At 41.8% G+C, this 12,669-nt stretch overlaps 3 protein-coding genes across 3 annotated transcripts in view; all 3 read left to right on the top strand.

Moving 5' to 3' along the window:
- The first annotated feature begins 3,608 nt into the window (after window positions 1-3,608).
- Window positions 3,609-5,745, top strand: LOC107989262 (acidic mammalian chitinase-like). The gene is made up of 3 exons (XM_025060465.1): window positions 3,609-3,860; window positions 4,441-4,470; window positions 4,788-5,745. Exons 1-3 carry the CDS (start codon window positions 3,737-3,739, stop codon window positions 4,958-4,960), a joined length of 327 nt encoding a protein of 108 aa, XP_024916233.1. The 5' UTR covers window positions 3,609-3,736; the 3' UTR covers window positions 4,961-5,745.
- Window positions 5,746-7,170: 1,425 nt separating this feature from the next.
- LOC103386501 (acidic mammalian chitinase-like) lies at window positions 7,171-10,572 on the top strand. Its single transcript, XM_008320807.3, has 12 exons — window positions 7,171-7,582; window positions 7,862-7,913; window positions 8,057-8,083; window positions 8,175-8,379; window positions 8,474-8,530; window positions 8,618-8,783; window positions 8,859-8,983; window positions 9,068-9,191; window positions 9,328-9,510; window positions 9,591-9,707; window positions 9,957-10,089; window positions 10,211-10,572. Exons 2-12 carry the CDS (start codon window positions 7,889-7,891, stop codon window positions 10,477-10,479), a joined length of 1,431 nt encoding a protein of 476 aa, XP_008319029.1. The 5' UTR covers window positions 7,171-7,582; window positions 7,862-7,888; the 3' UTR covers window positions 10,480-10,572.
- A 177-nt stretch (window positions 10,573-10,749) lies between these two features.
- LOC103386513 (chitinase-3-like protein 1) overlaps window positions 10,750-12,669 on the top strand; it is a 4,860-nt gene continuing 2,940 nt past the window's right edge. Inside the window, exons 1-3 of the mRNA XM_025060065.1 lie at window positions 10,750-11,051; window positions 11,356-12,337; window positions 12,426-12,479. Of these exons, the coding sequence (XP_024915833.1) occupies window positions 12,108-12,337; window positions 12,426-12,479 (284 nt within the window). The 5' untranslated portion in view covers window positions 10,750-11,051; window positions 11,356-12,107. The remainder of the gene's footprint in view (window positions 11,052-11,355; window positions 12,338-12,425; window positions 12,480-12,669) is intronic.

Below are 12,669 nucleotides of genomic sequence, written 5' to 3'. Positions count from 1 at the left end.
TCCCATACACTCTAGTAGACCACAGTTTCAGCCAAATGATAATTATTTCCTAATTAACTCATTAAAGTTGTTATAATTAATGTGTAACATAATTTAAAAAATAATTAAAAAGTTTTATTAAATTACATTAACACCCTGACCATAACAGTCTATTTGACCCATGGTTTGTGAGCAACTGACTTTAAATGAACAATAATTAAGTTAATAATTCCTAATTAATAAATCAGTGTTAATTGTTGAGCATGTTTAAAGACAAACTCTTCAGGTCCTTCAGATCAGCACCAGCATCAAGTGTTCATTGTTCCTGAACCTTCTCTCTCCTTCTGCCCTAGGAACTGGCATGATGGTCCAGAGCCAGGCCTCCTCTCCACTCTCTGCTCCCTCCCTGCACCTCCTCACTGCCCTCCTGCTCCTCCCTCTGCCGTCCCTGTCAGGCCTGTGATCTCAGCCTCTCTTTGGACTTTTTTTTCTACTGTTTCAGGCTTCAAACTAAAGCCGTCCTCTGTCTCAGCCTGTGGCTGCTGCAGGTGGTTCTGGGAGGGGGGTGAGGTGGGGGGAGGCTGGGGGGAGGAAGGGGGGGTGTTTTTAATTATGATGGTAATGAAAAGAAGGAAAAAAACTTTTTTAAAGAAAACTGTCTGTATGGGTGGGGGAGGGGATTTGTGTTAATGATGAAAATCCATGCCTTACGGGGACCAACGTCTGAGTGTGTGACGCACCACGTGGTTGAGCTGTAGCTGGCGCTCATCAATGTACAGAGGTCTGAATGTTCACACTGAGCAATACATACACCTAAACACACATACACTTGAACACAGACACACACACCTGACCAATACACACACTAGTTTGATAACTACGTCCAGTGTTCGTAGACTCTAGTCTGCCTTTGTCACCTCTTCTTCATCTCTTCGTCGCCTGTTTGTCGTCCTTCCCTTGGAAAAAGCAGATTTTCCACGTCGTTGACGTCGTATCATCTCCCTGAGCCGTACTCTCTCATCAGACTGTAGAAAATGTTTCCGTCAGACTCTGACTCCTGCTCAGACCTATCGTTGCTCCAGTTCTGCTGTTCATTTTTATCTCGGTGAAATTCTTCTGCTTTTGCCTCTTTGTGGTGTTGTTTCTTGGTTATTTCTGCGACCACAGAACCAGGACACGGGTCCAAATGAATGTTTCATAAATATTTTCACCACTGTTTGACATTAAATCATGTGAAATAATGTAAATGGGATTTACCTTTTTCCATTGTAGTGTTTTGTGCCTGGGTTTAGGAGCGCTAATCGCTCATTGCTGACGAAGTTTGTTTTTGCCCTGATAAGAAGTCTGCAGGTGAGCAGGAGATGAAAGACCAGAGTTATCTTGGACTGATTGTTGTTGTAAATGACTCCTGCTGTAAAGCTGTCCGTTTCTCTCAGCTCTTATGTAAAAGCAGTGTTTTACACCAGTCGACCTCCAGCAGGAACTTCTCTGTTCCATGACTTCACCACTGATTATGACTTGTATTATATTATGGTCTTCTAGCTCTACCTGCATAATTAGAGTCAAATGTTTAGTATATTGGTTCAATCAAGGGCCACACACTAAAAGGATGGTTGGTGCTCTTGCCGTGCAGCCTGAAGGTCACAGGTCTGAGCCCTGGCTTGTCTGTGGACATATGTGTGTGTTTGTTTTCTCCAGTTTCCTCCACAGTTCAAAAACAATGCAGATTGGAGATTAGGTTCATGTTCACTCTTAACTCTAAACTATAGGTGTGAATGAGATTGTGAATGAGATTGTGAATCCAGAGTAGACAGGAAAACTGTCCAGGGTCTGACCCCGCCCTGACCTAATGACTGCTGGGTTTGACTCCAGCTCCTAAAGGACCATAATCTTGATTACCGTATTTTTCAGACTATAAGTCGCTCCAGAGTATAAGTTGCACCAGTGCCCTCTAGTGGCTGTCGGTGTGAGAATAATGAACATGTGAATTTATATTTTTTAATACATAAGACCTGAGGATAAACCACAAACCCAGCCAAAAGATGAAAAAAAAAGTGCGTCTTATAGTCTGGAAAATACAGTATATGGTAGGAGATGAATATATAGATGGATGATCGTGTGGGTTTACATCAGACATGTGAACCGGTTAAGTCTGTTCATTTTTGTGATGATTTCTCTCTCTTGTTGATCCACTGCCAAATATCACTGCTTTTAACGAAAGCTTGATACGAAGGAGAAGAATCTCATTGACCTAAATGGTTTAAAGACACAGTTTGTGGCTTTTCTGGAATAAAATGATAACAATACAATAATTTGTTACAATGTCAAACAAATGGGGAAAAAAGTTTGCGAACAGTTGTTCAGTCGTCCCATTGGCTGAACACACTGTGATAAAAGTGTTATTATAGGAAACAACCCTCTAAAGAAGCCTGAAAAACCAAACAGTACCAGTAGGTTTTATTTCATCTGATGTGTTAAAACTGGGGTTTGCAGCCCAGTTTGCAGGTATTTTTTATTGTTTAAGAAACGCCCCCTGGCTGTCAGTCATGTAATTACAGCCTAAACGTCTTTCAGTTGTTTGAGCTGAAGATCATTTTTCTTGGTTGTTTTTCAGGTTCATTTGGACCGTTAGGTTTCCTATGCTATGGTTCTGGTCTCTGTGAGTCTGACTGGACCTGAATTAAATCCCTGTCAGTGTTTTCACCCTTTTTGGATGCCTTTGTTATTTGACCTGTCACAGAGAGAGATCCTTTAACTACTGCTGATTTGGGGCCTTTTTGAACGTGTGTATTAGAAACTGCCTGTAAATATAATTTAAAATAAACTCATGGGAGCTGTAGAGAGTAGAGTCCATTTTCTACTTTTATTAATAATAATTTAAACATAATTTATGTGGTAAGGCTCAGTGTGTCGTGGCAGCAGACACAGAACTGAAGCAGGAAATATAAAATAAAACAATTTGGGAAACAAAATAAGTTACAAGAAAGTAGAACAAGGTTTCAAGGCACAGGTTTTGCTCTTTTCCTGGTTTTAAAATCATGTGTTTCTCTTTTTAATGTTAATAATAATAGTGATGATGGTCATAAAAATAGCTGCAGGACTTTCACATACATTCACGTCATAAACATGGTAATCATTAATGCAAATGTTACTGATTAATGATCAAGGTTCAGTGTTAGACTTCTGGTAAGTTTAATTCTTCTAAGATAAAAATGTCAAACATTAAATAAACTGTAGTGGACACTGAATCAACTTCAGTCACATTCAGAAGAAAATCTAAGATAAAGCATGACCGGAGATGATGGACATGACCGTCCAATAAGAGTGAGAGACTAATGTTAATTTTGTAATTAAAATGAAACACCAGGAAACTCTTTTTCTCCTGGACTCTCACCTCCAGGTCTTCATGTATGTGTAAGTTGAAAGATAACAGGAAGTCAGTGACCATCACCCAGAGAAAACTACACTTGAACACTTTTAACACTTAAATCAAAACTGCATTTCTAACATGAAATGTTGAAATACATTATTAAATGTTAAAGAATTAAATGTTCATCTTATGCACTTTGCCACCATTGAATGGTAGTTAATGCATCTAATATAAATCTGCTGTTGTTCTTCCAAGCTCTAGATTAGGCCTCTGATCTTCCTGAAACAGGTAAGACCCGCTGTGTGTGTCTGCTTTTCACTGGTTTTGTAGGACAGTCCACATCATCGAGATTCAGAATCCTGTGGTATACAAGTATTAATGTGACATATGGACAAGGACTGTGTAAACCATACTGAATATTTCACATGTGACCTTTTTATGAAACAGGTTTCTCTCTGCAGCTGGAAACGGTCTGGACCGACTGACTGCACAATGGCCAGACTGCTCACAGGTAAAAACACGACTGACTGCACGATGGCCAGACTGCTCACAGGTAAAAACACCTGTCAATCACCGGTCATGGTTGGTCAGTGATGAAATCACACACACACACACATTTATATACGGTATATACACACATATCTGTATCGAACCGTTTGATACAGTGGTCTAGGTTTGGTACATACTATGAATCGAACAATTCATTTTTATATACTGCATTTTAGAGAAGCATTTATTATATTATTATTACAAAGTTCTCTTTTTGTTTTGCATTTGTTTTTAATTATACACACCAGAAAACGAGGCCGCTTTAGCTGCAAAACTTTACTTTTGAGTTTAAAAAATGTTAGAAATTTCACTAAACAGTAAGTAAAGAGACACTTATCGAACTGGATCAAACTGCGAATTTTGTGTATTGTTGCACCTCAATATATATAAATATATGTATATCTGTACATATGTATAAATATATATATTATCAGGCTGCAGCTACTGACAATTAAGACAAATGTCAAATACATTTAAAATGTATGGGTACATTTTTTAAAATTATTTTTGTTTGTAATTAACCTTTTTTCTTGGTTTTTCAGCCTTGGGTATTCTGTTCACACTGCACTTGGGTGAGTACTCACTTTGTACTGCATGATTTCTGATGATACTGTACTCCAGAAGGAAGAATAGACTATATGTAAAAACCAGACCTAATCATGTGACTGTGTCAAAGGTGTGTCTGAACGTGACCCAGGTTGATGTGTCCATAAAACTGTCCTGATGAGGGCGCTGTCTCGGTGAAACATATCTAATGTTTAATTTTAGCCTAATTATAGCCTAATTTTAATGCTCCCCTCAGTGGAGTGACGATGTCCATTTCTTATTAACCGTCTGTGGAACAAACAGATCGAGAGTGAAAGTGTCTCCTCGTCTCCTCCTTTCTCAGCTTCCTCCACCAAGTTGGTGTGTCACATGACAAACTGGGCTCAGTACAGACAGAGCTCTGCCCAATTCAAGCCGGAAAACATCGACCCGTTCCTCTTCACCCACATCATCTACGCCCTGGCCTCCATCGACAACTTCAACCAGATACGTCCCATCGAGTGGAACGATGAGTAGATGTATGAGAAAGTCAACAGTCTGAAGAGAGTGTGAGTTCAAAAACACACATGACTTTTACTGCATGACACAGTAGTAGGAGAAGTAGTAGTAGTATTAGCTCTGGGCTCAGAGAACTGGGGCTTTTCCCTATCGCTTAAAGCTGATGATGTTTACGTGGATGTGAGCACCACCTGATCTGGGTGGTGTAACAGGCTATCACACACGTCCAGACGTGGAGCCTGGAGCCTGGTCATTTAAAACCAGGTGTACTGTGATGGACAGCAGATACTTCTAAGAACTGTTAATGCTTCAACCTGGAGGTGTGGCCTTTATTAGTCCCACACTTGGGAAATTCCTGCGTCCACAGCAGGTCTGCTGCGACAGGCATGTTAATCATGTAACAGTATTGTGTGTTTACTATGCTGACAGTTCTCCTACAGTTAAATCCTTTATCGCAATATATATGTCGTGTTGTTGCCTCTGTATCGTGATACGTATGGTATCGCCAGGTTCTTGCCAATTCACAACCTTAATAAATGGTCTCTGTTTCATTGTTCAGCAACCCAGAACTGAGGACTCTGTTGTCAGTGGGGGGGACAGTGAATGGACTGAGTCCGTGAGTTCATATTTACCACATACAATACATGCATGTATTTTATATCAATGCTATTGAGTACTTTTTACTAAATTTTGCAAAGAAAAAGTTTAAATGTGTGATGTTCCTGCACAGTAAAAAACGTTGTTCTAATCACCATCCCCCCCACCCCTGGCTTTGACCTTCACCTTGTCTCTGCCCTGGTACAGCCCTCTGTCCCTGACTACGATCCTTGCCTTTTGTCTTCTGGTCTCTCGTCAACCTGTGCTAACTGAAGTGAGCCTGTTAGCTTCAATAAAAGATGTTGAACCCAGACCTGGTTGTGCTGCTGTTGGGTCCTCTCTGTAACTGTGACAGGCAGTGTTTAAGGTAAAAAAAAGACCTTTTATTATGCAGTTAACTTAATTTAACCTTATCTGTAACCTGACAGAAACATACCAGGACCTTTTTCACCCTGTTTCAGCACCTTTGTTTCTGCAGCGTTCACTGATTTACTGACTGTGATTGGACGACACACTGGATGATGATATAATAAAACAACACACGGACACACACACACACACAGCTCCAGGTTAACTATAGTAAACAACAGCATCACACACCACATGAGTACAGTACATCTGCGTTATGTAACTGATTAATTAATGACTAATGATTTGTGACTCTGTTATCAGACATGATAGAATCTAATAAACAGTGATTGCATTTGTTAAACAAAGCTCCTCTGTTGCCTACGTTGACTCTACAGCACAGTTCTTCAACAGAGGGTTGTCTGGGGACGAGGATCTGAGGTTGAGTTCAAGTTGGATTTCTTTGAAAAAGAACCTTGGACCTCAGATCTCTGGGTAGAAGAACTTTAGAGAGACTGTTTTTCATCAGTGAGTAAATGGAACAGTCAAGTCAGTGCATTTTATAGATTTGTTCACATCCATTACTTTTTTACTAGAAGTTTATCTTCCTGGTCAGAACCACAAAACAGTTGATTGATATTGTTATCACTATTATTAACAGCTGTAACACAATAAAATTCACATAGTGGGTGTGATGCGATTTTATCTTTTAACAGCAGCACCTGAATCCTATCATATTATTGGTCCAGAGTCCAGGGTTCAAGTGTCACTTTATCGCTAAACCCCACTGAACACTTGTACTGTATTAATAAGAACACTGTTCCTTGGCTAATGGACGACGTTAGCCAAATGCATTTGTGAAGAACACCACCTATAGGCCAGAATGGGGGAACTACATGCACAATACTGAAATAAATACCATTAGTTTGAGTTTTTTTTTTTAACTATATAAGAAAACAGGAACTTGGAAATTTCAGATTTTCCTTTTCGCATCATGGTCTGGGGTGGTTTCCCTCGTCATCAATCCCAGCGTCGTTTAGTAATGATTTTCTTTTCTTGGATTTTTTTTTCCATCTGGTGGGATAGCTGTAACGGTTCACGGACAGTAAGACGACACTGCCACATTTTTTGTGGCCCAAAATCTGATGAGGTGGTTCTGTTGTCAGGGAGGTATATGTTCATAACAACAACAGTTACTAATAATAAAGTCATTAATGGCCATAGAGATGTCATTGATGTCCTTGGCCTGTTCAAGAAAGAGAAATTAGGCCATGTTTCAGCAGAAGTGGTGATAATGGTACTTGCTGATAAGTGGAGTGTGTTGGAAACAAAGAGGGTTCTGTCCTGTAGACGCCACGTCACAGTGAAAATGACAGAAACTCAGCAGAAATACAGTAGAGGTGGTCGACACACCACAGGGGGTCACTGCAGCTGGTCATCACCTGCTATACCAGCTTCGCTCGGCTGAATGTTGGAAATATTGTTACACCGTTGCTATGGTCAAAACATTTGGCATCTTATCGCTAATATATCAGTCAGTTGACGTCTGGTTTCACTTATCTTATCTTGTCCCTCTTTTCTCAACTGCAGGCCAGTTGAGGTGTTACCCCCCCCATCCCACCCCACCTTCTCCGTGGGGGATGTATATAAGAAGGTGGAATATGCTTCCACTTCGGTGTCTCCTCAGAGTCTAAGGTGAGTGTGTTCATCTTCTGAGACCTCTGCTGTAATCATGGCTCACTCTGCTCTGTAAATTAATTACTTAATCTTTAAAGGCACAACTTTAGGTTTTAGTATAAACTTGTTGTTCAGCATCTGTTTTTCCTGCAAACATTTTTCTTGATGGAGTTCTGACCGCAGTAAGACCTGAGCAGCTTAATAACCCTAACTCTAGACTTCATATGTTGGAGAATTGCACTTTGAGAAATAGCATTAAAAAATCTAATCACAACCTTTTTTTTATCTGTATAACAGAATTGAGGTACCAACGATCCAAAGAAGATGACCAGACTAACAGTTCTAGCAGGTAAATTCTACTTCAACTAACAATGATGTAATCACATTAGTGTTTATGTTCAGTAAAATTCTACATTGGTTTCAGTATAAGTTTGCATTATTGTCCATACAGTCCAAAAAAACCCCTCACCTTTGGTCTGTGTGTTTTTTCAGGCTTGTGCCTGGTGATGTGCCACCTGGGTAAGTGACACCAAAAAAAGACAAAATCGGTTATAATAGAGCGGTGATAAACAGTGTGCAGTGCTGACACTTTGTTTTGACTGGTTTCCAGCAACTGCCTCTCAGATGGTGTGCTACTTCACCAACTGGTCCCAGTACAGACCTGGGACTGGGAAATACATGCCCCAGAATGTAGACCCCTTCCTCTGCACACATCTGATCTATGCTTTCTCCATCATCAACAACAACAACCAGCTGGTCACCTACGAGTGGAACGATGAGACCCTGTACAAGACCTTCAACGGCCTGAAGAGCAAGTAAGAACCAACTGGTCCAAGTCCACAATCTCAGTGTTTTACCAACCTTGTGGATGGGAACAGATTCAAATGAATATTCTCCATGCCTGTGCAGGAATCCTGGTCTGAAGACACTGCTGGCAGTTGGTGGATGGAACTTTGGTTCATCAAGGTCAGAATCCTTATTTGGTGAATTTTCTTCTTTTTCAAAAGCTTTGAATTAAACATTCAACATGTTCTGCAAACTATAACTCCCCAGGTTTTCCATCATGGTCTCCACCCCCGCCAACCGTCAGACTTTCATCCAGTCCTCCATCAAATTTCTGAGGACTCATGGCTTTGATGGTCTGGATCTGGACTGGGAGTACCCTGGATCTCGAGGAAGTCCCCCAGAAGACAAGAGGAGATTCAGTCTGCTCTGCAAGGTGGGTTGAACCCTTTCAGTGGGACAGACCTACAGAAAAAGAAACTCTAACCCTAACCCCCCCGTCCCCGTGCAGGAACTGGTTGAAGCCTATGCAGCAGAGGCCAAAGCCACCGGCAAACCTCAGCTGATGCTGACTGCTGCAGTGTCTGCTGGGAAGGGAACCATCGATGCTGGATATGAGATTGCTGAGATTGCTAAGTACTGTTTTTTTTTTGGATTCTCATGTATAAACTTGATGTGTTAGAGACAGTATATTCATCAGTACTCTTTATTAAACTCAAGGCACCTGGATTTCATCAATGTGATGACCTATGACTTCCATGGAGCTTGGGAGCGAGCCACTGGACACAACAGTCCTCTGTACCGCGGCTCACATGACAGCGGCGACCTCATCTATTTCAACACAGTAAGAGACTCTGCCCCAATATGGACTCATTCACACATGATGTTGAACTTTCAACAGATTCACAGAAATGACTGCAACTACAACTGTTATGTAGAATAATAGAACAAACAAGTCTGCTTTTTGTATTTTATTTTAGGACTTTGCCATGAAGTACTGGAGAGACAATGGTACTCCATCTGAAAAGCTGAGGTTGGGATTCGCCACCTATGGTCGTACCTTCCGTCTGTCATCATCAAACACTGGTGTTGGAGCTTCAGCTAGTGGCGCTGCATCAGCTGGTCCGTACACACGTGAAGCTGGATTCTGGGCTTACTATGAGGTATAACCTGAACCATGTTGTGAAGAAGGGCTACAAACTAGTGTAGAAGTCAGTGGTGACATCATGTCGTGGTTCTGCAGATCTGCAGCTTCCTGAAGGGCACCACTGTTCAGTGGATCGATGACCAGAAGGTTCCATATGCCAGCAAGAACAGCGAGTGGGTTGGGTTCGACACCAAGGAGAGCTTTGAGATCAAGGTACATAAATTATTCTAAACAATCCATGGACACAAGGTCCGAGTGAACGGTGGGACGTTCAGTCTGGCTGACCAAAACTGCACCACCTACTGGCTGTAGTAGTAGTATCTCAGTAGGTGGAGCAGTTGTCCAACAGCCAGACTCAGTAGTTTATATGCCGGCCCTGGATGGCAGAGCTGGGGTATAAAGTACATTGAGTCGTCATCAGAACTGTCTAAGTACAGACTGTGCCTCTGCTGAACATCCCAGGTCCAGTACATGAGGGACATGGGCTTTGGCGGTGCAATGGTGTGGGCACTGGATCTGGATGACTTCAATGGAGAGTTCTGTGGACAAGGAAGCCATCCTCTCCTGGCCCATCTGCGCAAGCTCCTTGACATTGGTATTGACCGTTTGATCTTTGATCTATTTATTCAAACTAGAAAAACTTAATTAAATTTCAGGAACGCTGAAACATTGTGTAGAGCTTTTCTGATATTTCTGTTTCTCTTACCCTCTAACAGAAGCACCTCCTCCAGGTCCTGTGACCACAACCAAAAAGCCTTCTGTCACCACCACAACAACCACCAAACCTGATGGTACCACCACCACCAAGAAACCCTCAACTCCTGCTCCTGGAGCCGGCTTCTGCAGTGACAAGGGTGACGGCATTTATCCCAACCCTGAAGATAAAACAACCTTCTACCAATGTGCAGGAGGCAAGACCTATCTGAAGAGCTGTGGAAGCGGAACCATCTTTAACGACAGCTGCAAGTGCTGTGTGTGGCCTTAAGGTGGAGCTGCTGTCACTCTGTCAGATCTCAGGACATCTTTTCTATATGAGTAAATGAAAAAAATATAAATAAAAAATATGGCAATTTAAAAATGTGTTTACTGGCTCCACTTCTTACTATTCTGCCAGCTGTGTGTGTATCTGCATATCAACACTATGAAGGAGTGTGTTACCAGCACACACTGAATATAATTATCTGGTTTAGTTTGGTCATTGTCCCAACAAACTAACTCTGTAGGTGGCAGTAATGGGACTCACAAGTTTCAGTTCTGCTGCTAAAGTCCAATGAAGTAGAGAGGCTGAGGCTGTTAGCAAGGTTAGCTTGCCTTAGCCTTGGTGAAGACTGCTTTGTGTATGTGTTAAAACACACCATGCTAACACATGACATGCTAGCATAGGGCTAACACATCACTGATTCACTCTGTGCTACCACATTGCTGAAACACAGTATACACGCTACAAGCTAATGATGATTAACACACTAAATACACCTGCAAGCTAGCCAACCTGCAGGGTAAGATAAATGATACAGCATGAGAAAGAAAATCTAGGAAAAATGGGTTTAAAAAAAGGTAGGTGAATAAAGTCGGATAAATCTAACCTGTGTTTCCTCTTTGGTGAAATATTTTTGCTTGTTCGTTGTAAAGAAAACAAAAAAGAGTTTTTCATTTTCTTAGCATGTGAGGCTAATGTGAGGCTAAAAAAATTAGACCTTTTTTGTGATAGAGAATAACAACAGGTTTGAGCAGCGGAAAACCCATATAGTCAAAGTCACTGTTCAACAGAGGTCAGGTGAAGAGGAAGCTGTTCCTACAGCAGTGAAGGTGGACGACTGATGTCATAATAGTCGTTTAGTTTTTGTTTCTTTCTTTACAGGTTCCTTTTAACTGTCTTGTGTCTAAAAAAAGGAACAACTTCCATCATCAAAAGTCCACGTTGTCATTGTCCCTCGGACTGTGCCAAACACAACACCTCCCTCTTGGAGCCCGTCCTGTCGGCTCCTACTCACATTTTGCCTTTAGCCTGGTAACAAAAACATCCAATGTCTGATTCTTCCATCTTTGAACATTTATGGTGACTGATATCAACAGATACAGAGAAGATACAGATATGGAGGAGAAGACTGATGCTTGAATTTCATTTGTGGTGTTAGTGACAGCGTGGAAGTGGGTTACACTCGAACCCCATCCTTCCTGGTTAGTCCACATGTCTAAATTGCATTCTCACTGATCAGCTCTCACCCTTAGGCTGTTCAGTGGCACCACTAACCTCCCTCCACGTCTCTGTGAGGTGCTTCAGGATGTCATTTTAGCATTTGAATGGTACTGTGTGTTCTGAGCGTAGAAACCTGAGATACAGGCCTGGAGTGATCGTCACGGACATGTTCCGCACAGAGGAACCACCACAGGAGAGAACTCCACTATTGGAGAGTCCTCACAGCTGAGATGAACGCTGCAGTAACGTCCGTCCTGGGTAAGATTCTTTACATGTTCTTCATCATTTCTGTGTCTTCAGTAGCAGTTCTCAGTAACCTGTCAATTGTTCTCCTGACAGTGGTGTTGCAGCTCCTTTTTCACTTTGGTGAGTCATTTAATTTTTTTTCTTTTCGACAGTGGCAGTGATAATTCATGTGTTTATTACTTGTCAATGATGCAGCAACCACAACCAAACTGGTGTGCTACTACACCCACCAGTCCAGGTACAGACCAGGGGTGGGCAGGTTCCTGCCTGAGAACGTGGATCCTCATCTGTGTACTCACCTAGTCTACACCTACGCCATCCTCAGCACTGGGAATGGGATTTCTCAGTCAGAGTGGAGCGAGAGCTCCTACAGTACATTCAACCAGCTGAAGGACAGGTGCTGGAGGAAGCGGTGTCGGATAAAGGGCTCCACTGGGTTTTCCCAACACTAACAGTCAGATGTTTTTTTGTCTATCTGCTCACAGCAACCACAACCTGAAGACCCTGCTGTCAGTCAGAGAGGGGACCGACCTCTCACAGTCAGTTAGCTCCATGTTGTGGACCACTTCATCTGATGACCACGGATGAAGTGGTCACTGTCTTATGTTGTTATTATTTTAAAATTAAACTCACATTAGCTGTGAAGAAGAAATAAAGAAGAACTGCCATTAACTCCTAAGTTAAATTTACACTGAGGATGGATGGATGGATGGATGGATGATGGATGGA

Source organism: Cynoglossus semilaevis, chromosome 11 (genome assembly GCF_000523025.1).
Source record: "Cynoglossus semilaevis isolate Cse_v1.0 chromosome 11, Cse_v1.0, whole genome shotgun sequence".
Classification (NCBI taxonomy): Eukaryota; Metazoa; Chordata; class Actinopteri; order Pleuronectiformes; family Cynoglossidae; genus Cynoglossus; species Cynoglossus semilaevis.
The sequence above is the reverse complement of the archived record's forward strand: the minus strand, read 5'-3'. Positions and strand labels throughout refer to the sequence as shown.